General features: G+C 53.6%; 2 protein-coding genes across 2 annotated transcripts; both read right to left on the reverse strand.

The window, feature by feature from the left end:
* Positions 1 to 6,384: 6,384 nt before the first annotated feature.
* Positions 6,385 to 11,507, reverse strand: SBK2 (SH3 domain binding kinase family member 2). The gene is made up of 4 exons (XM_058531021.1): positions 11,475 to 11,507; positions 10,300 to 10,554; positions 8,031 to 8,233; positions 6,385 to 7,619 (listed from the first exon to the last, which is right to left on the reverse strand). The coding sequence occupies exons 2-4, from the start codon at positions 10,550 to 10,552 to the stop codon at positions 7,029 to 7,031; spliced, it is 1,047 nt and encodes a 348-aa protein (XP_058387004.1). The 5' UTR covers positions 10,553 to 10,554; positions 11,475 to 11,507; the 3' UTR covers positions 6,385 to 7,028.
* Positions 11,508 to 13,969: 2,462 nt separating this feature from the next.
* On the reverse strand, positions 13,970 to 17,656 carry SBK3 (SH3 domain binding kinase family member 3). Its single transcript, XM_058531022.1, has 4 exons — positions 17,612 to 17,656; positions 16,891 to 17,041; positions 16,169 to 16,371; positions 13,970 to 14,662 (listed from the first exon to the last, which is right to left on the reverse strand). The coding sequence occupies exons 1-4, from the start codon at positions 17,654 to 17,656 to the stop codon at positions 13,970 to 13,972; spliced, it is 1,092 nt and encodes a 363-aa protein (XP_058387005.1).
* Positions 17,657 to 25,938: the final 8,282 nt, after the last annotated feature.

Here is a 25,938-nt window from a genome sequence, read left to right on the forward strand (position 1 = left end):
ACTGGTGTGATGGTGATGATGATCGTGACGGCAGTGATGACAGCAATGATGAAGCCCCATGAGGGCAGAAATCTTTGTCTTGTTCACAGACGTATGCCCAGCTCTTAAAGCAGAGCCTGACACAGAGTGCACACTCCATAAATATCTTTTGAATGACTGAGTGCATAATAATAATAATAATAATGACTAATATTTGTTGGGCACTTCCTATGGTTCAGGCTCTCTTTTAAGAGCTTTGCGTGCATGATGTCATTTTATTTTCACAAACACCCACTGAGGAGGGTACTGTTACCACAGTTCAGCAGAGAGGGAGTGAGCTTTGGAGGCTGCATGCCTGAGTTTGAGTCCTAGGGGTGTGAACCTGAGCCAGTTACTTAACTTCTTGGTCAGAGTTTCTCCAACGATGAAAGGGGGGTAATAATAGTATAGACCTCATGGGGTTGCCGTGATGATTAACTGATAAATTAATACGTGTGTGAGCGAGGTGAGCCCTGGGTCTTGATAAGCACTCATGGTGTGATAGTTATTATTGTGCTTATGCCCATTTCACAGATCAGGGCCTGGAGGCACAGAGAGGTTGGATCACGAGCCCAGGCCTGTCTGACCCAGGGCCCTTGCTCATAAGATATGACGTGCCCATGTCAGGCTATGCTGGGTTTGAGGCCATGTCCTGGCTGTAGGACCCTGGCGTTTTATTTCCTTTGTCTGAGCCTGTTCTTCCCCTGTATGATGGGGATAGCACTAGTACTTGCCTCCTGGGGTTGTCGTGAGGATTCGATGGGTTAGTGCCGGTAAGGACAGAGCCCAGCACAGAGTGTGCTCAGTTAACAAGAGTGATGTGACCACTCCTAACTGTGCTCCCCTGTGCCTGATACAATGTGGACTCTTAATACGCTACATCCCGTCCTTACTGCCCTTTGAGGGAGGAACTTGATCACTGTTTAGAAAGGGCACCAGGGCTCAGAGAGGGCAAGCCCCTTGCCTACAACTACACAGCAGAGCTGAGACTCAGAATAACGAGATGCAAATTCCTCTGCCTCGACCTTTGCCTGGGGTTGCAGGTTAAGACTTCCATGATGGCCCCTCTGAGTGACCTTGGGTGGGCCCCTCCTCTCTCTGGGCCTCAGCTTGTAAACTGGGGCTGGCTTGGAAGACCCTGACTCGGATTCCGGCTCCTGCGGCCTCAGGCAGGCAACTGTTCCCTCCTCCTCCTCTCAGTGGAGCCTGGCTCAGAGGTCCTGGAAGGTCATGGAGCTGGCGCCCCCCGCCGTCCTGCAAAGGCCAGCAGGGTCCAGTTACTTGCTGGGGCGGGGAGGGATACTGTCTGGGGGTCCTGAAAGATGGACTGTCTTCCCCTGCCAACAGGCAAAGGAGCACGCGGAGAATTCTGTCCCCCAGGTCTTATTAAGCCCCGAGACTTAAATAACTGCTGACTGGTAACCTGGGGAGGGTGAGGGAGGTTCTGCCCGAAGTCCCCTTACCGTCCTGGGTAGTCGAAGGCTCAGAGGAGGGCACCCCAACTTGGTAGCAAAAGGTCTCGTTTCCCATTTCCAGGTGGGAGCAGGTGAACCCCAGCTCCAGGTCCCCCCAGAGGGCCCCGCTAGGGGTTCGGGTTCCTGGCCCCTCTCTGCTAGCCAGTGTTGGGGAGGCTGTCGGGCACTCTGGCCCAAGGTCCCTCCACCCCCTGCCACCTTCTTCCAGCCCCAAAGAAATGGGTGCTTAATTATCCGGCCACTCGATCCCTGCTTGGCCAGGCAGCTAAACCCCAACATCTGGCCCCTGGGCCCGAAGCCAGGCTGGGTGGCCAGCCCCGCCTCCTGTTGGCCCTGAACCTGGACGTCTCCCACAGGACATCTGAGTCTGATCCGGTGTCCGCCAGCTTGCAACAAGCCCAGAACAGTAGCTGCAGAGGCCTAGGAAGCTTGCCTGACGCAGAAAAAACATTTGACAAAATTCAACACCTATTTATGGTTTACAAACACGCGTGCGCACACGTACTCTTAGGAAAGTAGGAGCAGAGGGGACTTCCTTAATCAGCTAAAGGGTGGAAAGGAAGACACAGATTGGTTAGCAATGCGGAGTCTCAAGTGCCCCCCCCAGACCCCCTGGATCAGAATGTGCATTTGGACAAGATGGGCGGGTGATCCGTGCGTGGCTCTTCAAGTCTGTGAGGCCCTGCTCGAGTCATTTGCATGTCTGTTTACTATTGCAAAAGCTGTGGTGCAGAGAGGCCTTGCAAGGCTGGCCCCCCTCTGGATCCGGGGTCAACTCTCTCCCACCAGCAGCGTGTGGGTTGGGTGCAGTTGCACAGGGTTAATGCTCTGTGGAGCTGTCCTGACCTTCTTTGTGATTGTCGACTTTGTGTTTTATAAGTGAAGTCGATGGGACAATGAAGCACGCTCCGAGCCCTTGGGGCCTTGGCGAATGCCAACTCTGGCTTCCTGGGATGGGTTCAGGTGGCCGGATTCCTGGAAAAAGCTTCTTTTCTGTTTTTTGTTTGTTTGTTTGTTTGTTTTAACAAGAAACCCCATGTTTTCATTTTGCATTGGACACCCACGAATTTTGTAACTGGTCCTGCTTGGGGTTCCCCAGCGGGGGGAAGCCGGAACTCTCTTGGAGATCACCTGCCCAGGTACAGTTTAGGCGCGCTGAGTGGGGGTTGAAGAACAAAGACTTTGGAATCAGGCGAGAGCTGGGTTTGGATCCAGACTGCCACCTTTTGGCTTTAGGGTCTTGGAAAGTAGGTTCCATGTCGGGGCCTCAATAGTCTGTTCTGTGAAATGGACAGAGGAGTAATGAGTGGGTCCTGTGTATAAGAACTTAGTTCATGATGAATAGGTCCTGAATTCAGAAACTTTAGAAGGAGTGTTTCTCTTGCCTTTTCTTTTCTTTCTTTCTTTTTTTTTTTTTTTTCCTGATGAGGAAGACTAGCCCTGAGCTAACATCTGCTGCCAAGCCTCCTCTTTTTGCTGAGGAAGATTGGCCCTGGGCTAACATCCGTGCCCATCGTCTTCTACTTTATATGGGATGCTGCCACAGCGTGGCTTGATGAGCGGTGTGTCGGTCCGCGCCCGGGATCCGAACCTGTGAACCCCAGACTGCCGAAGAGCAGCGCCCGAACTTTACTACTATGCTGCCCGGCCGGCCCCTCTGCTTCCTTTTCTTTTTAATGGGAATTCAGAGGCTGGGAGAAGGGAAGAAACCTGATCAAGATCACAGAGCAAGAGCTTGGAAATGCCTGGGTTTTTTTTTTAAGCAGCCTCACTGAGATAAAATTTACATGCCATAGCATTCACCCTTTTTGCATGTACAATTCAGTGGTTTTTGATATATTCAGAGAATTGTGCAACACTCACCACAATCTAATTTTAGAACGTTTCCACCACCATTGCCACCCCCCACTCCCCATCTCTCCCCAACGGCCCCACCCCTGGCAACCACTAATCTTTCTTTCTCTGTGGATTTGCCTATTCTGGACATTTCATATAAGCGGAGTCCTACAGTAGATTGTCTTCTGTGTCCGGCTTCTTTCCCTTTGCATGATGTTTTCGAGGTTCATCCAAGATGCAGCAGGTGTCAATGCTGCCTTCCTTTCTATGACTGAATAATATTCCATTGAAGGGATGGAGCACATTTCCTTTATCCATTCGTCAGTGGATGGACATTTGGGTTGTTTCCACTTTTTGGCAATTGTGAATAATGTTGCACGGATATTTGTGTGGGTGCATGTTTTTCTTTCTCGTGGGTATATACCTAGGAGCGGAATTGCTGGACTATATGGAAACCCTTTAACATTCTGAGAAACCGCCAGACTGTCTTCCACAGCGGCTGCCCCATTTTACCTTCCACCAGCGGGTAGGGTCCGTCCTTTGATTACAGCCGTTCCGTGGGTCTGAAGGGTTTTGTGACCCCCCTTTTCTGTCTTCATTAGGGGCCCAACTCCAGTCTCCTCCGAGGGAGGGGTGACACCTCACCAACACACAAACACACACTCACACAACTCTCCCACCTCCGCTTAGTCTCCCGCACGCACTCCCACACATGTACCCACACACGCTTCCTCAAACTTACACGCAGACTCCCTTACAGTCACACTCCCACACGCACACATTCACAATCACTCACACACTCCGCTCACAATTCACTCACACTCACATTCACTCATTCTCTCACACTCATACTCCCTTACGTTCACATTCCCATGCACACTCCCACACTCAAACTCTCACAATTCACACTCACTCCCTCACATTCACTCCCACACACCCACACACTCAAACTCTCACACATTCACACACTCACACTTCCTCATAGTCACACTCATACACTTACTCTCACTGTCACACATGCTCACTCATTCTCACACTCCATATTCACACTCACACATTCTCTCACACTCTCACATTGACTCACACTGTCACACCTTCTCACACTCATGCTCACACATTCACACTCAGCCTCTCACACTCAAGGTCACACATACTCGCACTCAGGCTCACTCTTACTCTCTCGCACTCACACACACTCAAACTCAGTCTCTCACGCTCACTCATACTCTTACATACTCACACTCATACTCACACACACATTGTCACACACGCACACTCATTCTCACACTCCTTCATATTCACACTCTCACACTCATACTCTCTCACACACTCACACTGTCACACACTCTCACACACTCACGGCCACACACGCTCTGCCACACTCCCTGTCCCACTCACGAGGCCCCTTCACCCTCGTGAGGGTGCAGCAGGTTGCCCTGCAGGTTCAGAGCATGGACCCCGGGCAGGAGACAACCTGGGTTCAACTCCCAGCTCCGCCCTGCCCTGTGCTGTGAGCTCAGGCCGCACCTCGGCTGCTCTGGGCGCCGTGGCCGCCGTGGAATGGGGAGGGTCTGAGGGGACGAGCAGATGCTGCCTGCTAGGGGAGCTGCTGGGGGAGCGAGCCGCTGCATTAGTGTTAAATAATACGGTAAGTATGAAGTATTACTGAATTAAGTTACTAGTACTTAATTAGTACTGCCCCCGCCCCCTCAGGCCCTCCCTGGGAATTTCATCCTCCTCCCCTGCCCCTGGGCCCATCCCTGGGTCATTATCACCTCGAAGTTAATCCTCAGCTTCTGCCACCAATTAACACCCTGTGCAGCCTCCCCCGCTGACCCCTGCTCATCTCCACCCCCTCTCTCCCAGCACCACTATTGCCCCAGCTTTTTGGGGACACATTCTTGGCATAATTGCTGGGGCTCTTTCAGAATCATGGATAAGGTGGCAGGAGGTCCTGATTATGCTTCCCCTTCTGTACTGCCCCATCTTATTCTCTCCAACGACCCCCTCCTCCAGGCAGCACACCTGGATTGCCTAAGACAGGGGCCCAAGTCTCCAGTTCTCTAGATGGAACCTAGATTCAAAGGGTCCTTGGGGTCACTCCACACACGCTGTCCCCCCCGCCTCAGGCAACACCTCGGTGGCCACAGCAGAGGCACTGGGGGGTGGTGTGGGGGCCAGGGAGAGAGTGACACATGATCCAGCTCTGAGTTGTGGCCTTGCTCTGGGCTGGCGGCCAAGGAGGGCACAGAGAGGAAGAGAGAGTGTTTGCAAACAGGCGGCTGCCAAGAAAGGGCCGGCTGAGAGGGGGGAGGTGTGAAGCAGAGAGGGGCCGCTGGTGACGGGCAGCCATGCCTGCACCACCTCTCCCCCTGCTGCACACACACGGACACCCAAGCTCTCGTAGACACACAAACATGGATCCGATGTCCACACAGACTAAGAGGCACTCAAACTGCCCCTCGCACACACATTCACAGTTATGTAAGCACACATGGCCTCAGACGCTCACAGATACACAACACACACACAATCATGTCAGCCGTGTGGGGGAGACGCATTCAGACCCTCACTGTGTCTCCCCTCCATGCACATACACACCTTCACTGGTACACACATCTGGGCTCAGACGCTCACGGACACACAAACACACAGAAACACAGGCTCCAATTCAGCTCAAGTTCCTATCCACGAACATCCGGACACTCTCAAGCTCTGATGTTTAATCCCTCTCCTCACACACACATACGCGCGGTAAATAGGCGCTAACAATCCTGACACAAGCTCCCAGGCACACCCACAAATGCAGACCCAGAGCCAGCACCTTACACCATCACACAGGGGTGCTGCTTTTCTGCCATTCTTTCTCTCTCTCTCTTTCTGTCTCCCTCTGTCTCTCTGTCTCTCCTTCCTTCCCTCTCTCTCCTTCTCTGTCTCTCCTCCACAACACACTCTCCTGTGCACCTGCATGTACACACCGTCCTTCTCTTTCCCAAGCTGACAGACCAACAGCATCACGGGGACCTAAGTGCCAGGTGGACTTTATTTGCAGGGTGAGAGAAGAGAAAGCACATTATTGAGAGGGCGGCAGCCTAGCATGCGGGAGGAAGAAAAAGGGCAGAGGGAGTGAGTGGAACCCAGCAAGAGAGAAGAGAAGAGGGACGTGGAGGGGGGCGGTGCAAAACCAGACGGGCTCGTTTACTGAGCAAGCATTTACTGACCACCTACTAAGGGCCAGGATGGCTCCAGCTCTGGAGGACACGTCAGCAAACAGGACAGGCCGAGACCCCGCCTTCCAGGAGCTCACATTCCGGCAGGACCCACAAAATAACCACAATGAATAAATTGCACAGCTAGAAGAGAGCAAGTGACCCGAGGAGAGCAGAGACTGGGGGGTTGGGGTGCCGGTGGGGCAGCCTGAGGAGGGGCGTCTGCAGGAGGTGAGGAAGGAGCCAAGAGACCACAGGCAAAGGGGAAGTGGGGACAGCGGGGTAGCCACACAGCTCCCAGCGGCCCCACAGCCCAAGGGAGGGAGACGGTCTGTTGAGTGGGAGACACAGAGGACAGAAAGGGGAAAATAATGGGATAGAGATGAAAATAGGCAGAAAGAAGCCGAAACCCACCATGTGAACGCCGAGGAGACCTCAGGATGTGGCACCTGGCTCCCCTTCCAAGTCTCCAGGGTGGCCCAGGCCCTTCTCACTCTCTGTCCTCCTCGTCCCCCATGTCCACCTCTTCCGCTTCCCCCTCCCGCTGCCTCCAGGGGCGCCCCAGGTAGCCCCGCACGGAGCTCACGGGGCTCCTCTTCCGGGGCTGAGGGTCCAGCAGCCCCCACAGCAGAGCATCTGCCACGGGCGTCAGGCCGAACCAGGGCTGGGGCCGGTCCTGGGGCTGGCCCGAGGCCTGCCAGATGACAAAGTCCTCGTAGAAGGGGTCGGCCTCGGCCAGGGGCTGGTCCCAGGGGAAGTAGCCGGTGAGAAGGCAGAAGAGCAGGACGCCCAGAGCCCACGCGTCCAGGCCGGGCTGGATGGGCAGGCCCTCGGGGAGGGGTGGGGGGCTGCAGAGCTCAGGGGCTGTGTAGGGGATGGGCGGCCCAGCCAGGCGCAGCAGGGTCCCACGGGGCCGCGTGTGGCCGAAGTCGGTCAGCTTGACCCGCCGGCAGGCCGGGTCGCACACCAGCACGTTCTCCGGCTTGAGGTCCCGGTACACGAGGCCGTGGGAGTGGATGTGCTCCAGGGCTGAGGCCAGCTGGGCTGCGCAGCGCTGGGCTGCTGGCTGGGGGAGGCCCACCTGTGGGGGAGAGGCGTCAGGGTCCACTGCCCCTCTGCAGCCGGCCGGAAGGGGTCTGGGGCGATACAGCGTCTCCTCAGTCCCAGGGAGCAGGCCCAGGGAGGCCCAGGAGCATGACGACCTCAGATGGATGGCCCCAGTGAGGCGCAGTGCGGACTAGTGTGACCCGATGAGGCCTGCGAGCCCCATGGGGCCTGGTGTCACCCCATGAGGGCTGGTGAATCTCGTAGGGTGTAGTTTGGTGTCCGTGAACCCCAGAGAGGACTAACAATTCTGTGGGACCTATGTGCCCAGTGAGTCCCAGTGGGGCCCAGTGCAGCGGATGTGATTCCTGAGGCCCGGGCTGCTCAAGGGCGTCTCTGGGAGACCGCGTGAGGCTCTCGGAGGCCCGCTCGCGACCCGCCTGCTCACCTTGGGCTGGATGAAGGCGATGAGGTCCCCGTGCAGGACGGGCTCCGTCAGGAAGCTGTAGGAGTTGGCTGACTCGATGCCAATGCCATAGGCTGCTACGATGGCTGCATGCCTGCCCAGCGAGAGCCCCACGCAGAACTCGTACAGGAAGCCCCGGAGGGAAGTGGAGGCCTTTGGGAGCTGCTTCAGCGCCATGGGCGTGCCTGGGGGCAGCAGGGGCGGGTGTGGGAGGAGTGCAAGGGCCACGGGTCGCCCTTGTGGCCCCTCACCCAGAATCTTCCATATGCCACCTCCACCTCCTCCCATTCTTGCCTCCCTACAAGCCCACCCTGAAAACAGCGGGGCCACCAAAACACCACCGGGGGTAATAATAATTATTAATAATAACACTAGCATTTGGTGAGTTTCTACTCTGCTCCCTTACAAGCTGCTGTCTTGGAGCCAGTGAGGGGATACCATGAAAACTGAACTCAGAACCTCCAGTGACCCCGTTTGGCCCGTTGTTCCAGCAAACCCACGCCAAAAAGCCATGTTCCAGGCAACTGGGGAAAAGACGCCCTGCACTGGGTATTAGATCCAATTAAGGAATTGTTACGAATTTTGTCACACATGGCAATGAAGCCCCCTGAAGGCAGGAACTCTGGTTTCTTCAATTTTTTTAGTCACCGGCGGCCAGGGCCCACCCTCGCCCATCAGGAGGCCGTGTGTGACAGACGGAGGTCACCTCCTTCCCTGAAATGCTGACCATTCCCCTTGCACCCCAGCGGGATGCAGCAGGGCTTCTAAGCGTCTACAATGCCCTGGATTCTGGCCATCAGGTCACATGCCACCTGTTTTTTTTTTTTTTTTTTTTGCTGAGGAAGATTGGCCCTGGGCTAACATCTGTGCCAATCTTCCTCCACTTTATATGTGGGATGCCACCACAGCATGGCTGATGAGTGGTGTCAGTCTGTGCCCAGGATCCGACCCCACAAACTTGGGCTGCCGAAGCGGAATGCGTTTAACCTAACCACCAGACCATGGGGCCAGCCCCCATGCCACCTCTGCTTTGATGATCGCTGTCCCTCTGTGCTCCCCACCGTGCCATGAGCCTCTGGAGCTCAGCTACAGCTTTAGGCCCCCAGCACCGCCCAGCCCTGAGGTGGGCGTCCAGGAGGCCCCAAGATGCATGCTGAGTGAAGCACAAGTGGACGTGGCCCCCTGGACAATGCCTCTGCTCCCCAGTATCGCTCTGCCTCCGAGTTCTGTGATGACCCGGGCCTGGATCTCTTTCTCTTTGCACCTCTCATCTGTCCTGGGCTGGACTGTGTCTCCCCAAATTCATATGCTGAAGTCCTCCCCATCACTGTCACAGAATAAGCCTGTATTTGGAGACAGGGTCTTGAAGGAGGTAAAACGAGGTCCTTAGTCCAATATGACTGGTGTCCTTATAAAAAGAGGAAATCTGGACGTAGACATGTGCATGGGGAAGACCCTGGAAGGACACAGGGAGAAGGCAGCCACCTACACGCCAAGGAGAGAGGCCTCAGGGGAAACCAGCCCTGCGGACACCTTGATCTCGGACTTCCAGCCTCCAGGACTGTGAGGGAATACATTTCTGTTGTTTGAGCTGCCCGGTCTGTGGGCTTTGTCACGGCAGCCATAGCGAATTAACACACTCTTTCTCCACATTCAGGCTGGGAGCTCCTCCTTGAAGGCAGGGCTGACTCAGAGTCATCTCTGGGTCCCCAGCATCCCCCAGGCCAGGGCTGAGCCCCCAGGCGGCCTTGGAAGGAGTGTTCTGAACTGATGTGGACTCTGAGTTCCATCTGCAGTATCCTCACTTTGTGGGAAGGCCGGAGGGTGTGTGCATGCTTGACAGAGGGTACCAGACTGGGGCTGGGGGAGCATGTCCTGCACACCCACTGTGCACCGGCCTTGCTAAGGGCCTGGCAGACAGCATGGCCCTGAATCACCCCCATGGTGACCACTAAACCGCCACACGTGAGGGCCACGAGGGAGGGACTCTGTCTTGCTCCCCGTCGTCCCCAGCAACCAGAGCCATTGACATACACTCAGAGAATCACAGTGCTTTCAGAGAAGGAATTGTCACCCACATTTTCAAAGTAGGATCAGAGAGGGTAGGGGATTTCCCAAGAACACACAGCCAGATGGGGCAGAGGCACGACTTGATTCAGGTTTGCAGCAGACCCCCCAGCCTTGACAAGCTTCCTCCTGGGCCCATGCCACCAGCCCCAGCACCCCTGCCTCTGTCCCTAGGCCCGGGTACCTTTCTGACGGTGGGTGACCAGCAGGACCCGGCCGAAGCGGCCCTGGCCCAGGGGTCGCACTTGCTGGTAGAGCTCGTCCACCTCAGCTCGGACCAGGGTCTGGGTGCTCAGCGTCATCATGTCCTCCAGCGCCAGGGCTGCCTCCTGGCCCTGCCGGAGCTCCTCCATCGTGAGGCCCCCCAGGTCCTCCTCAGCTCCGTTCTCCGCAGTCCCCACCACCACCTGTTCCTCAACCAACTGTTTGCCGGGCATCTCTGCAAGGACAGAGGGGAGAGGGTGACCCAGGGCCCAGGGCCCACCAGACCAGGGCCCATGGGAGGAGGGGCTGGGGGATTGGACTCCCAGGTCTGAGGGAGGAGGGGCTGGGGGCTCAGTGGCACTTGCCATTGTGACTCAGTTTCCCTCTTCATTAGAGGCATCTGAGGAGCAAAGAGACTAGTCAGTTGCTGGTTAGGGTGAAGTCACAGATGTCCCTTGCCCCCGCCCCCACATCCCTCGGCCAACCGATGGCCCAAGGGTGAAAGATGAACCAGATAACTTGAGACACCCCCCACCTTGTTTCCAAAGCAAACAGACTTGGGCCCTGGGGGTGGGTGAGTAGCCTCTGTCTCCTCAGAGCAAACAGGTGTTCTCTGCCCCCAGAGGCTGGAGAGGGCGGGGCTGCACACACCAAGCCTGAGGGGACGCCTGGGTCCAGGATGGGGGCAAGCCCTTAGGAGCAGTCACAAGCCCTTGAGAGGCCTGGAGTCCAACTCTTACAGACTTGGCGCCCTCCTCCCTCAGACCTGCAAGTCCAGGCCCCCAGCCCCTCCTCCCTCAGACCCAGGAGTCCGGACCCCCAGCCCCTCCTCCCTCAGACCCAGGAGTCCGGACCCCCAGCCCCTCCTCCCTCAGACCCAGGGGTCCAGGCCCCCAGCCCCTACTCCCTCAGACCCAGGAGTCCAGGCCCCCAGCCCACCCCTCTCCTGCAGCCTTAAACAACTCACACATCTTGGGACCTCCAGAATCTGTGTCCCTAACACTCAACCACTCTACAGCCTCAAGGTCCAGCCCCTGCTCCCCTTAGGGACCGAGGACTCTGACCACCTGCCCGGCTTCACTCTCAGGTGCTGCCCACCTCCGGCCGTTTAACCCTTGTCTCCTCCTGACCCGAGCTTCGACCTCCAGACCTCACCTTCTCCAAGGCTTGCCTGACCCTTCACTGCCCGCTGTGGTCAGTGCCCGGCACTTAGAGCCCATGCCAGCAGAGGCCTGCCCAGGAGCAAGACCCCGCCCCCACCTAGGGGTCGCAAGCCCCGCCCTTGGCCCCGCCCCTTCTACCCCACTCGGGGCAGAGCGACATCGTGTGTTGACTCCCGGAACTGGCTGTGGACAGACAAATGTCTCAGTCCCAGGAGCTCAGTCCCTTCTCCCTTAGACCCAGAAGTCCAGGCCCCCGGGCCCTCATTCCTCAGACCCAGGAGTCTGGACGCAAGCCCCCTCCCTCAGACCCAGAAGCCGGGACCCCCAGCCCCTCCTCCCTGAGAGCCGGGACTCCGGACCCCCAGCCCCTCCTCCCTCAGACCCAGAAGCCCAGACCCCCCAGGCCCCTCCTCCCTCAGACCCAGAAGCCCGGACCCCCAGGCCCCTCCTCCCTCAGACCCGGGAGTCCAGACACCCTGTACAGGATGAAATCATTTTCTAGCTGGCCCCTGCCTTGACCCCACCCAGCTGCCCCATCAATGCCCCATTGACAGGTCAGACGCAAGTGTTCCGTAAGGGATGTCCAGGGGATGAGACACTGGGGTCCTGTTTTGGGGAAAGGATGAGACAATGAGATTCCAGAATGATGCAGTGAGAGATGATCTCAGACTTGGGGCGGAGGGGAAGCAGGTGGTGGAGCAACTGGGAAGAGGGGCTTGAGGGGAGAGGGGAGGGGAGGGGAGGCCCAAGTTCTGGGTCTGCAGACTTCAAGTGGAGGGTGCTAGGCAGGGACCCCTGGGGCTGAGTGAGGGGGCCTGGGGGCCCGGAGGGCCACACTTACCCCTCAGGTTTATAGGGAGATGACCGATGTGAATTCACTTAACTCTTTTTAAACAAACTTTTTATTTCAGAATAATTTGAGGTTTATAGAATGGCTGCAAAGGGTCGTGCTGAGAGCTCCCGCTTCCCCCTCACCCAGCTCCCCACAGTTACTGTCTCACGCAGCCAGTGGGACATTTGTCCAAACTAAGAAATTAACCATCCAACACTGGACTCTTCTGATTCACCAGTGCTCCCAGCAACAGCCGTTTTCTGTCCCAGTGTCCAACCCGGGAGACCAGGTTGCACTTAGTGGACTCTCTTTTTTACCTCTGGAAAGCACGCAGGGCAGATCCCCGTGGAGGAAGCACAGTCCCCTTTCCGACCCTGTGCGGGATCCACGCAGCCCCTGCCCTGCAGGCAGGCGGCCTCACAAGCCAGGGCACACGTGCTGTGATGGCGGTGGCATAGGGCGGTACGGGATCCACCCACAGCAGCCAAGGCCCATAGCACAGACAGGTTTGAGGGGCCCATGGAGCTAGGACAATCACCCACCACGTGCTCCGTGCTCTCAGGGAGCGGGCATAGGGCGCCCACCGTGTGGGAGCAAAGTCTGAAAGGATGTAGAAATAAAAAAGACCAAGTCCACCCAGGACAGCCTGAGGGGAGACCGAAAAAGATGGAGACAGATCACTCGGATACATGCCCCTAACATGAGGGGAGAGGGTACTGGGTTGGGGCACTTTCTGGAGGCACAGAGCTGTAAGGGAGGCTTTCTCAGGGGAGGACATAGGATGTGCAAACGCCTGCAGGCAGGAGAGTCCATGTGCCTGTGTGCATGTGTGCATGTGTTTGTGTGTAAATTTAGGTCCAGAAAGGATGAGTGACTCCCCTAAAGTCACTCAGAGCCCAGGGAACTGGGAGAGGTGGAGGGCGAGGTGTCCACGGTGTTGGATCCTGAAAGACCAGATTTGGTGCCATGGACAGTGGGAGTCACCCAAGGTCTTAGAGGAGAGGAGTGACCCATCAGAACTCCATGATAAGCGTTCAACATGTCCCCGCAGTGTAGAGATGCATCTGTAGGGGAAACAGCACCTTCCCTCAAAAAGACACATTCAGAACAGAAGGAAGAGGAAGGGTCCTTGAGAGAGGAGGGCACTAGGACCCCTGGGTCTGTGGGAGGAGGGGCTGGGGGCCTGGACCCCTGGGTCTGAAGGAGGAGGGACTGGGGGTCTGGACTCCTGGGTCTGAGGGAGGAGGGGCTGGGGGTCTGGACTCCTCTGTCTGAGGGAGGAGGGGCTGGGGGCCTGGACCCCTGGGTCTGAAGGAGGAGGGGCTAGGGGTCTGGACTCTTCTGTCTGAGGGGCTGGGGGCCTGGACTCCTGGGTCTGAGGGAGGAGGGGCTGGGGGCCTGGACGACTCTGTCTGAGGGAGGAGGGGCTGGGGGTCTGGAGACCTGGGTCTGGGGGAGGAGGGGCTGGGGGCCTGAACTCCTGGGTCCTCAGTTGGGAGGGGAATTGTGCATCCCAGTCCAGCCTTCAGTAGGGAGAGATGCAATGTGTTCCATTTCTGTCCTCTTGGGCGCAGCTGTCTCTCCATCCAGGTGGCCGTGGGGGCTGGGGGAGGGGCCTTTGGACCAGGCTCTGGCCACCTGTCTCAGTCACCTGGTCAGGGAGCTCCCCCATCTGTCCCCATCCTCCTGCCACCTTTGTCATCCTCCTCCTCCTCCTCCTCTGTCCACTCCTCCAGGCTTGCTGCCCCCTCCTCCTCCTCCTCCCCATCCTCACTGGACATACTCCCCAAGCCCCCAGGTCCCTCTTTGTTCCTCTCCAACCCCCAGTCGTCCCCCAGGAAGTCCAGGACAGCCAGTGGGGGGCTCCTAGTCTCAGGATCCAGATCCAGAAGCCCCTGGAGCAATGCCAGAGCTGGGGGCGCAAACTGGTCCCAAGGGGGTGGTGGTTGAGGTGGCTGGGGCCTGGTGGTCATCCAGCCAGCAAAGGCCTCGAACTTGGGGTCAGGGGCCAGTGCCACTTCCCAAGGGAAGCAGGCCGTGGCAGCACAGAAGAGAAGCACCCCCAGGCCCCAGGAGTCCACTGCTGGTCGCAGGGGCAGTGTATCGGGTGGCAGCAGGAGGCAGAGCTCCGGTGGAGCAGAGGGCAGTGGCCCCGGGGGGGCAGGGGTCGGACTGCCCTCGGGCCGGGTCAGACCCAGGTCACCGAGGGCCACACGGCTGCAGACAGGGTCAAAGACCAGCACGTTGTCTGGCTTGACGTCTGCGTGGACCAGCCCTCGGCCGTGGAGGAAGTCCAGGGCTCCGGCCAGCTGGGCCATCACCCGCTTCACCAGCAGCTCTGGGAGGCCCTGGGGTCAAGCAGAGAGGCTGAAGGTCAAGGTGCCTTGGTTCCTTCTTTACTTTGCTTCTTGGGGTTCAAGAGCCCAGAACCCTAGACCAATGGCTACCTCTAGTGTCCCCCCAACACCTTCTCCAGATCATCCTCAACCACAGCTTGCACCCACATCTGTACTCCTGTAGACCAACTCCCAGCTAGTCTCCTCACCTAGGGACCCCTAACCTAACTGGAAGCTCTTCTAGCTTCCGTCAAACTTTCTCCTATCCCTAATACTCACATCCACTCCTTACATTTCTTATCTCCTCTAAACTGACCACCCAGATCTCCAGTGAGAACCCAAATCCCATACTTAATTCTAATCTTAGTCTCATACTAATTTAGATCCCATCTCTAACTCAGACCTTGTTCTAAAGCCGCGCAGTTTACTTCATCACTTGATTGATAAATCTATTCATCCACCATACCAGTCATCCGTCCAACAGTCTATACAGCAGTGTTTCCACTCAACATCCCTTCCACCAGCCAGTCAGCAATCCATAATTTATTCAATTATTTAATACCTAACATCCATGCATTCATCCCTCCTTGCTTCCTTCCTTCCATCCATCCATCCATCCAACCATCTTTCCTCCACTCACCCATCCATCCATCCAACCACCCATCTATCCATCCATCTACTCATCTTTCCATCCATCCATCCATCCATCCATCCATCCATCCATCCATCCAACCATTCACTCATCCATCCATCCACCTGCCCTTCCTTCCAACCATCTATCCACCCACCCATCCTCCCTTCCATCCATCCATCCATCCATCCATCCATCCATCCATCCATCCATCCATCCATCCATTTTCCTTCCTCCCTCCCTTCCTTCTTTCCTTCTGTTTACACTCAACCATATCTCAAATCCAAAATCTATTCCTAAAGATGGCCCCACACTAATCTTCAAACTCAAGTACCCCCAGAATCTCATGGATTCAGTCCTCCATGGCAGTTACCTGCCTTACCTGGTCTCTTTTCTAGAGGGAACCTCATTACAGCCCATCTCCAACCCAATCTATATACATATCCACAACCATCTCTGCCTCACTCTGCAAACCCATCCATGCTCTTCTCCACACCCCTTACCAATCCATATTCAACCTTAAGCTCAACCTACCCAACTCTACCCATGCTCACACTCTCAATCCCAGTGCTAATTAAAATCTCAACTCTGTCTCCATCCTGACCCCAATCTCATCTCCACTCCCTTCATCAGGCCTGACCCATCCTCAGCCCCAACCCCAGCTCCCTGCCCATGCAAGCTTGTGTTTGGATGGTTGAATGGATTAGGGTTAGGGTTAGAGTTAGGCATGGAACTGCATTGAGAACTAGAAATGAGATCATTTGGGGGCTTAGGGTGGAGGTAGTTTGGGGACTGATTTGGGGGTCAGGATTTGAGACAGAAAGGGGGTTAGGGAGAGAGCTGGACATGGCAGAAGCAGTCCCAACCTTTGTCACCCCCTGCCTCACCCGTTCCTGCAGCATCCCGCTGAGATCCCCAAACGGTGCATACTCCTGGGCAAAGACAAAGTGTCGGGGGGTCTGCAGGGGTCCCGCCAGGGTCTGGAGCAGGCCTGGATGTGATGAGACGCAGCGGCCCACACAGAACTCTCTCAGGAAGGTGGTTCTCAGGACTGAGTCCCGAGGTAGGAGCTTCAGAGCCACAGCAGGACCTGTCAGGGAGATGGGAACAGAAGGGAACTCAGGGCGCTCTGATCTTGCTGTGGGGCCTTAGGCAAGCCGTTTAACCTCTCTGAGCTTCAGATTTCTCATGTGTAAAACAAGAGGGGCAGGGCATAGTGTCTGACCTCTCTGTGCTTCCAGTTTCTTGTTGTGTGAAGTGGGGGTTGGAGGCGACCTTCCCTGAGGACTCTTCCTGCTCTGCTGTGTGGCCTTGCACACCTGCCTTACCCCCTCTGGGCCTCAGTTTCCTCTCACATAAAGTAGGGGATATGGTGACCTGCATTCCAATCCAAGTTGTGCTCCTGCCTTGCTGTGTGAGCTCAGGCAAGTCTCTTACACTCTCTGGGTGAGCTGTGTTTCTTGGAGGATCACAGAGCTCTTAACTTTCTGAGATTCTCCTTCAAGAAGGGTCCCCATCAACTCCTCCTGCGGATGCTTCCTGTCTCAGTGGCTTCCGAGAACCCTATTATGGAGAAGTCCTGGAGTTTGCCTTTGGCAGCTGAACTCACCCCCTTGGCGAGGCCGGGCAAGGAGCACGCGGCCATAAGAGCCAGAGCCGAGCTTTCGGATGAGGCGATACTGGACACGCAGATTCCTCACTGGGGTCACCCTGGTGGCTGTCAGCTCCACGAGCCGTTGGAGGGCTGTGGCTGTGTCCTCCTGTAGGAGAGGGACAGAAGTGGGGAGGGGGTGAGTCGGGGACCACTGAGAGCAGCGCAGGAGATTGGAGGCCCAGCCCAGGGTGGAGATGGGGGGCCAGAGGACGGGGTCACTGTCCCCAGAGAGGAGGATGAGTCACAATGACTCACCCGGCCTCGGGCCACCTGTTTTTGTGTCCTGGCGGGGTTTGGGGTGATTGTCTCAGAGAGCCCGCCCACCACCATCTGTGGGAGCCCCCAGAAGCCTCCAGCTCCAACTGGGGCTGTGTCTTCAGCCCACATAACCCCCCACTCCGCCTGTCTCTCTCTCTGCTCTCCTCTCTCCCTGTGCTTCCCGCCCTGTGTGTCTGAGTCCATTTCTCTGGGGGCCTCGGTCTTGCTGTGTCTCCTTGGGTTTGTGTTACTCTGGGTCTCTGATACTTCTCTGTTTGCCTGTCTCTTCTATTTCTCCCTGTGTCTGCTCCCTGCCCCTCTCCACCTCTATCTCTGACTCTGGTTTTCTGCATCTCTGTCTCTCTGTGTCTGTCTGTCTCTTTCTCTCTCTCTTGCTCCCTTGTCTCCCATCTCTCACCTCTGGGTCCCCATCCTCGTGGTTCTCGGGCTCCCTGAGCTCCATCTCAGGATCACCTGGTGTCGGCTGGCCCTTGGGCAAACACCCCTTTTCTGGGGTCCCCCAAAAGTGACCAGCCCACCTGAGCCCCACTACACCCCACACAGGGCCTCGCTGAGCAGAGCCAAGGTCTAGGAGCGCGTCTGAAAGGGTCTACCTCACTCTCCCTCTGTGTCTGAATTGAAAGATTTCCCTGACTTTCTCCACCTGACTCTTCTCCCCTCTCTTTCACCCTCCGGGTCTCCCTGTCCCTCTCTGTATTATCCGGTTGATTTCGTTTGCTCCCTCTGACCCCTTCTTCCCCTCTGTAACTTCTCTCAGTCTCTTCTGTACGATTATCTTTCTCTCTGTCTCTCTCTGTCTCTCTCCACCATCCTCCCTGTCTCTGTCTTGTCCTTGTTCTAGCTCTCGGTTCTCTGGGGTGGGTCTTCCTGTCTTGTCCCTGTTGGTCCCCAGTCTCTCTCTCTTATCCCTACGCTGTTCCCGCTGTTGTCGCCCGTCTGTCATTGAGGATATCCCGCACTCTGCTTCACCCTCCCCCCTTTCTCTATTTCTCTGTCCCCCCCCCCACCTCGCTCTGGCCTTTCTCCCCAGTGTCTCTCCGTCTCCCTCCTCTTGTCTTTGTTCCTGACTCTCTCTCAGAGCCTTTTGTCCCTCCCTTTCTCTGGGCCCAGGACAGGGGTGTGTGTGACAGCTCAGAGACATCCTGTCCCCCCCACACCCCTCCCTCACCCCCTCTGACCCGCTGCCCCCCTCCCTCCCCCTTCCAAACTTAGACTAGCTTGGACTCTGGGCTCTGGTCCCAGGACAGAGGGGACAAAACATATTGTGAACCCCCAAGGGCTGGGCCTGAGGGCAGTGGGAAAAGGGGGCACAAGACCCTTCACACACCTTACCTGGGATGGCAGACCCACAGCTCTGCTCATTCCACCTTCCTCCTTGGGCTGGGAGTGCTGGCCTCCAGGAATAGGGAGACCATTCCCAAAGCCCTGCTCCTTAACACTGAGTGTCCAGACCCCCAGCCCCTCCTCCCTCAGTCGCAGGCGTCCAGGCCCCCAGCCCCTCCTCCCTCAGATGCAGGAGTCCAGGCCCCCAGCCCTTCTCCATCAGACCCAGGATCTCTAATGGCAGAGAGATGTGCTGGGGAAAAAGGCTTCTTTCATGTATTCAGTACTGCTGTGAGCTGACTTTGCTCAGGAGGTGGGGAAGGCTTTCCACTGGATCCTCCCAGCCACCTAAAAAGGGTGGAGATTTATCCCCAGTTTACAGAGCAGGAAACTGAGGTTCCCAGAGACCGATCGCCGTACAGAAGGTTGGAGTGGGAGGAGGTGTCGGCGGGACCTGGGCCAGGTCTGAGTGACTCACAGCCCTGCCGCCTGCCCCACTCATTTCCACACTACTACAACCCGCTATTAATAAGACGCAGCAACAACAGTCGGGAGACTCTGGAAGGATCTGGGGAAATTGGCTACCATGTTGCCCCTGGGGACCTGGGGGGGGAACTGGCTACAACGCTGCCCCTCAAATCCCTGGCGGGGCTGGGGGGTGGTCAGAGGGAGAACTTCCTTTGTTTTTTAACTTTTTGAGGTTTGATTGTGAAAAGTTGCAAACGTGCAGAAAAGTTGAAAGGACGCCACAATTCGCACCCTTCGGCCCGTTGACCAGACGTCACAAACGTTGACTTTTTGCCATATTTGCTTTAGCTTTGTTTTCTTTGGGGGGAATGAAGTATTTAAAGTAAATTACAGCCTATGGAAATCTTTTTGGGTGAAATGATACGCTGCCTGGTGTTTGCTTTCAAATACTCCAGCCAAAGAAAACGAAAGCCCACGGTGGGGGGTGTGGGGGGTGGGGATTGGGGGGAGGGTGGGAGGAGGGTGGGTGTTGCTAATTGAGAACAAGGGGGTTTCTTTAACTCTTTATTTTTGGTTATGCTGGAAATTTTCCCTCATAAAAAGCTAAAAGTGATGAAGTAAGCTACCAACATCATGATAACTTCTACCCCAATGCTCGAGTTTATGTCTGTATAAGAGGAAAATTTCCAGCTCAACTCCAATGCTATTATCAATCACATCAGCATTAATGATAATTCCTTAAAATTGGCAATTTCCTCAGAATCAGCTAATGCCCAGTCCATATTCAATTTCCTCCATTTTTTCCAAATAAATCCTTTAATGCTGCTTTAGTTGAGTCCATAATCAATGTCAACCTACGGCTTTGGGGGCACTTTTTTATCACTGTGTCTTTTGTATTATTTGAATTTGTCGCACAGCATGTGTTACCTCCTCAGAAACTAAAAATAAAATGAAATAATGCAATGATGACTATTTAGTCAATGCTTATTCGGTGCCAGGCCCTGGATCTTTTTTTTTTAAAATTCATTCAAGATTGTGTGGAGTCCTCCTAAAGCCCTGGACCAGTAGAATGAGGGTTTCCAATTTGCTGATGGAAAAACTGAGGCATGGCGATGTGGAGGCACTAACCAGCAGCCAGCGAAAGGCAGAGCCAGGAATCCGTGAGCATCTGGGGCCTCCAGGCTGCTCTCTGTCCCCTGCCCAGGCAGCTTGAATGAAACAGACCCCCCACGGCCGCCTGGAGCTGAGTTCCTCCCCTGGGGACTCTCTGCCGGCTGTGCACGTGTGGGGGGGCCCCAGGGACTGCAGAGCAGCTGTGCTGGAGGCCAAAGGTCAGGCTGCAGAGCCGGCCACCTGGGCCCCCGCGTGGAGGGTAAGAGGGGACGCTGCAGGCCTCCAGCCCTCCCCAGCACCCCCCCCCCCGACCAGAGGCTCACTGATGATCCGGGGAGCTTTGCACCTCCCCATTTAGCAACGCCGTCCGCGGGGTCACCCGGAGTGACCTGGAGAGGCAGGCGTGGGTGGGGGAGGATCCAGCCCTGGCCCTGGGGTGCACACACCCTTCATGAAAGCTAGCCTCTGGGCCTCCTGCCTGTCCCCTCCTGTGTCCTGCCCACCAGCCCCCAAGAGCTCCTCCTGTGAGCCTCTCCTGGCTCTGTCCCTCCTGGCTGAGTGTGTGCTCTCCGACAAGTGTCCAGCTGCCTCCGTGCCTCAGTTTCCTCCTTATGAAATGGGCGTGATTGCAGCTCCTGCCCAGAGAGTTACTGTTAAAGAAATATTTGACATCTATAATACATTATATACTTGTAATATATAATATATTATATATAATAAAATAATAAAGGTAATATGCATTACCTTGTATAATTATATCTTGTATTATATATACTATATACTATCATATATTCCATATTACATATAGTAGAGTATATGTCTTGTAAATTATTCATATATTTTATATTTTTCCAAATAAATTTCATGAATAAAATGTACACTGAAAGATTACATAAAAATTAACTTATGCTTCAAAGATTGTGCAGTTGACAACTTAACCCACCTGCCCTCCCATCCCATCTTTGGGCCAAAAAAGAGATCAAAAGAAAAGAAAAAGAAACAGTGACATTAAAATGATTTGTCTGGAAAGAATAAGGTGATAAATTAGTAAATCAAAACCTCAGCTCTGAGTAGCTATCGTGGTGCAGTAGACAGTACGGTGCTGAAGGCTGGGCTGCCTTCACTCCTGTTTTAGTGACATTGATGCTATTTTCTCTCTATTGCACCATGGAGCCCCTCTGTCCATATGTACATTGAATAAATATTGTTAAATAAAATAACAGATGAAAGCACCAAACATAGCACCTAGAATGGAGTGATGGCTTAACAAAATGATTATTATCCACAAATACTCTCATGGCAGTTACTACGGATCAGGCGCTGTTCTGGGGGCTTTACACACCTGTACAGGAAGCTCATTTAATCCGCATGATCTAACCTGTGATATGGGTACTATTATTTTCCAAGGCACAGACAGGTCACACGTGTCAACCGTCATTGTCTCTGACCAGGTCACACAGCAGTACAAAACCCTGCTCTGGTTCCCCAGGCAATGGAATATTTTCAGGCATACACACACCAAAAATATCCCAAATAATATAACGAGCACCTAGATGTCCACCACCATCCAGCTGAAGAAATACAACTTTTCAAATATAATTGGAACCCTCTGTGTACTTACCTCACTCCAAATCCTTCTCTTTTCTCCCAGAAGTAACCACTATGTTCAACCAGATGTTTGTTATTCTTCATTAAAAAAAAAAAAAAAAACACTTTTGCTACATAAGTATAAATCCATAGCTGCTATAGAGTATCACCTTGCATGTTTTTAGATGTTGTGTAAATAGTATCCTGACCGTGACCTTCTGCAGCCTGCTTTTGTCCTCACCAGCTCAACCTTGTGTTTGTGAGTTTCATCTGTGATGTTAGCTCGAGCTCAGCTCTTTCCTTTGCAAAGTGTACGAACGTACTGTATTTTATGGGCTTTTTATGTTTCTCCAGTAGTGTGCGCTTCCAAGCAGGGGTGCAGGATATTCTTATTCGTGTTGCCTTGTGCTAAGTGAAACACTTTCTCTAGGGCATTGGCCTTGAAGTGGAATTCCTGGGTCAGAAGAGAGAAAGAGCAGCTTTCCTAAACACTGACACATAGCTCTCCAAGGTGGTTGTATCCGGCATTGGTTTTTAATTTTTATTTTTTGGGTTCATAGGTCCCTTTGGGAATCTGAAGAAAGCTATAGAGACTTGCACTGTCTGACGCAGAAGCCACTAGCCAGGCGTGACTCTTAAGCACCGAAAATGTGTCCCGTCTGAGTTGAGATGTGCTGAGTGTGAAGTAGTCTCCGATGTTAAAGATTTAGCACGAAAAGAATGCAGACTATCTCATTGATGATTTTTGTGTTAATTACGTGATGACATGATGTTGTTTTGGATATACAGTGGATCTCATTATTCACGAATTCGTGAATTCGTTTAATTGCTAAAATTTATTTGTGACCCTCAAATCAACAATCATGGTGCTTTCACTGGTGGGCATAGAGTGGTGGAAAGTTTGAGTCCCTGATCCGCACGGTCCCCACTGAGGTTCAACAAGACAGCGTTCTGCCTTTCTTGTCTCAGCTCTCATCTTGTCCATTTTGGCAATCTAGTTAATGACACGGTTTTTGCAGTATTGTGCTTTTGTTGGTGACTTTGTGGTTTAAAATGGCCCCCAAGCATAGTGTCTAAGTGCTTTCTAGTGTCCTAAGCGCAAGAGGGCTGTGATGTGCCTTATGGAAAAAATACTTGTGTTAGATAAGCTTCCATCAGGCGTGTTAGCCATAAGCTCAATGTCAGTGAATCAATGATATGTATTAAATAAGGTGTGTTTAAACAGAAACACACATAAAACAAAGTTATGTACGGACCAGTTGACTAAAATGTTGTGACCAGGCTCGCAGGATCCTAACCCCGTATTTCCCCCAGGGATGATGGTTCAGGGCCGGTAATTCAGTGTTCACATGACTTTGTAGACCATTACTACCGTGAATAAGGAGAATCGACTGTATTGGGTGATGGGAATAACAAGAATACACTGTATCGAGTGAAATAAAACATACTATCAAAGTTATTTTCACCGTATTTTTCTTTTGCTTTTGTAAAAATGGAAACACAATCTGGCAGACAACATCAAGATTACAGACCCTGCTGGATCTCTCTGGAAGTCCAGAGATCACAGGCTAAGAATCACTGCGTTCCCCATGTCCACGGGGCCGTGGGCAGAGGTCCTGGTCCCACCCTCTCCCGTCTGGACCATCACCCCAGCCTCCTCCCTACCCCCAGTCTCTTCCCCCTAGAGTGTCCCACCCTCCACCCCCAAAGGCATCTTTCTGACACCCAGAGATAACGTTTGTCCCTCACCTTCTCAATAGCCTCCCATGGCTCCCTTGCCCTTGGGAGAGAGTCCAAGCTCCCCAGCCTGGCCTCCGAGCCCTTCTGGAGCTGGCACCTGCTCCATCTTATCTGCCGCCCCACCCCGTCTCACCCGACACCCCAGTCACACGGAAGGACTCACAGTTCCCTGGGGCACTGGATTCTCTCTCCCTCTCCTCGGGAAATGTGTGTGGGACGAGGAGACTGACGGCAGGCCGAATGAAGTGCATTTGTAATAGCTTCGTAAATCCCGCGTGATTAACGATAATTATAGCTAGTATTTACTGAACTCTGTGTATTACTAGCCCCTGTGCTAATCCTCGCAGCGGCCGGGAGAGGTAGGTCCTATTATTAGCTCCCGTTTATAGTTGAGGAAAGGGAGACTGGCCGAGATTAAATCTCTTGCCCAGTGCCCTGCCGTGGGTCAACGGCAGAGCTGGGCCTCGAAACCAGACCGTGGGCTCCGCCTTACCCAGCCTGGGCCTTTCTGCTGTGTGTGGATATTCGCGGGCCGGGAGCTCCGGGCAGATGTATGTCCAGGTGGCTGACTTCTCTTGTTTCCATTCAAATTCAGCACACATTTCCTGGGGCCTGAGCTGGGGACAAAGACAAGCAGATAAATTCTGTCCCTGCCCCAGAGGAGTCTGGGAGGTGCCATGGACAAGGATGGAGGCAATTATAAAGCAGAGTGTTGTTATCTGTTCTAATGGAGGTGAGGAAGTGGAGCCCAGAGGTGACTTTGGAAAGTCCTGATGAGACAATGAGCAGAGGAGGAAGAGGCCTCCAGCAGACGCCAGTCAGTCGTCACTGGGATTCAAATGAAAACAAACAGATTAGTTAAATAACTATGGTGCCCCTACCTGCTACTATGTATCAAGCAGAGTTGCAGGTTCTGAGGATACAGCAAAGAGAGCAAAGGGAACAATCCTTGCCCTCAAAGGCAAAGCTACTGAGATAGGAAGTGGATGAGTGGGGTGTCCAGGGTTTGGAGGGGACAGGGCATTAGGGGGCGATGCTTAAGGGGTCACCGAGTTTCTTCTTTTTGGGGTGATGGAAATGTTCTAAAATCGATTGTGGGATGGTCACACAAGTCTGTGACTGCACGAAAAGCCACCAAGTTGCACACTTGAAATGTGTGAATGGTGTGGTATGGGAATTATGCTTCAATAAGGCTGTAAGACCACCCCTCCCCTGGTGGAGAGCACATTCTGGGGAGAGGCCACAGCGAACGTGAAGGGTTGGACACCCAGATCGATTTAACACCCCCGCCTCCCATATATAACAGAACTATTTTCAGGAATCACCATGGAATAATCATCAGCATCCTTTTCTTGATTTGTGTTTTTTTTCCTCTCTCTCTTTTTTTAATTAACAAACTTTATTTTTTTTTTTTTTAGAGCAGTTTTAGGCTCACAGCAAAATTGAGTGGAAGGGACTGAGATTTCCCCTATACCCCCTGCTCCCACCCATGCACAGCCTCCCCATTGTCAACATTCCCCCCAGAGTGGGACATTTGTTACCACTGATGAACCTACACTGACACATCATCGTCACCCAAAGTCCATAGTTGACACTAGGATTCATTCTTGGTGTTGTACATTCTGTGGGTTTGGAAAAATGTGTAATGACATGTATCCATCATATGGTATCATACAGAGAAGTTTCACTGCCCTAAAAACCTTCTGTGCTCTGCTTCTTTATCCCTCCCCCCCAGTCTCTGGCAACCACTCATCCTTTTACTGTCTCCATTGTTTTGCCTTTTCCAGAATGTCGTAGGGTTGGAATCATACGGTATGTAGCCTTTTCAGATTGGCTTCTTTCACTTGGTAATATGCATTTAAGTTTCCTTCCTGTCTTTTCGTGGCTTGACAGCTCATTTCTTTTTAGCACTGAATAACATTCCATTGTCTGGATGGACCACAGTTTACTAATCCATTCATCTACTGAAGGACAACTTGGTTGCTTCCAAGTTTTGGCAACGAGGAATAAAGCTGCTATAAACATCCGTATGCAGGTTTTTGTGTGGACACGTTTTCAGCTCCTTTGGATAAATACCAAAGAGTGCGGGACTCGATGGTACGGTATGAGTATGTTAAGTTTTGTAAGAAACTCTCCCATAAATAACAGAACCATTTTCAGTAATCAACATTTGTTATCCTTTCCTTGAGTTGTTTTTTAGTTTGAAAACAATTAGAAATTGAAAAGAAGAACACATTTCAATTTTAGAGCTATTAGTTCAAATTCAGTTAATATTTTAGGTATGGGCTAAAATTCGTACTTACCAAACAAAACATATTACACCTCATGGTTTGTTCGCTGCTTTACTGTTGGATACACAAATGCGAACCCCAGAAGGACAGCACGGAAGTCACTCAAGCTGTGTCTTCCTCTTTACAATCACTGCACCATCCATGTTTATGTCAAAACTACCGTTTTAAACAGAGCGGGAATATGCAGCACCACAGATACTGG

Source organism: Diceros bicornis, chromosome 34, assembly GCF_020826845.1.
Source record: "Diceros bicornis minor isolate mBicDic1 chromosome 34, mDicBic1.mat.cur, whole genome shotgun sequence".
Taxonomy (NCBI): Eukaryota; Metazoa; Chordata; class Mammalia; order Perissodactyla; family Rhinocerotidae; genus Diceros; species Diceros bicornis.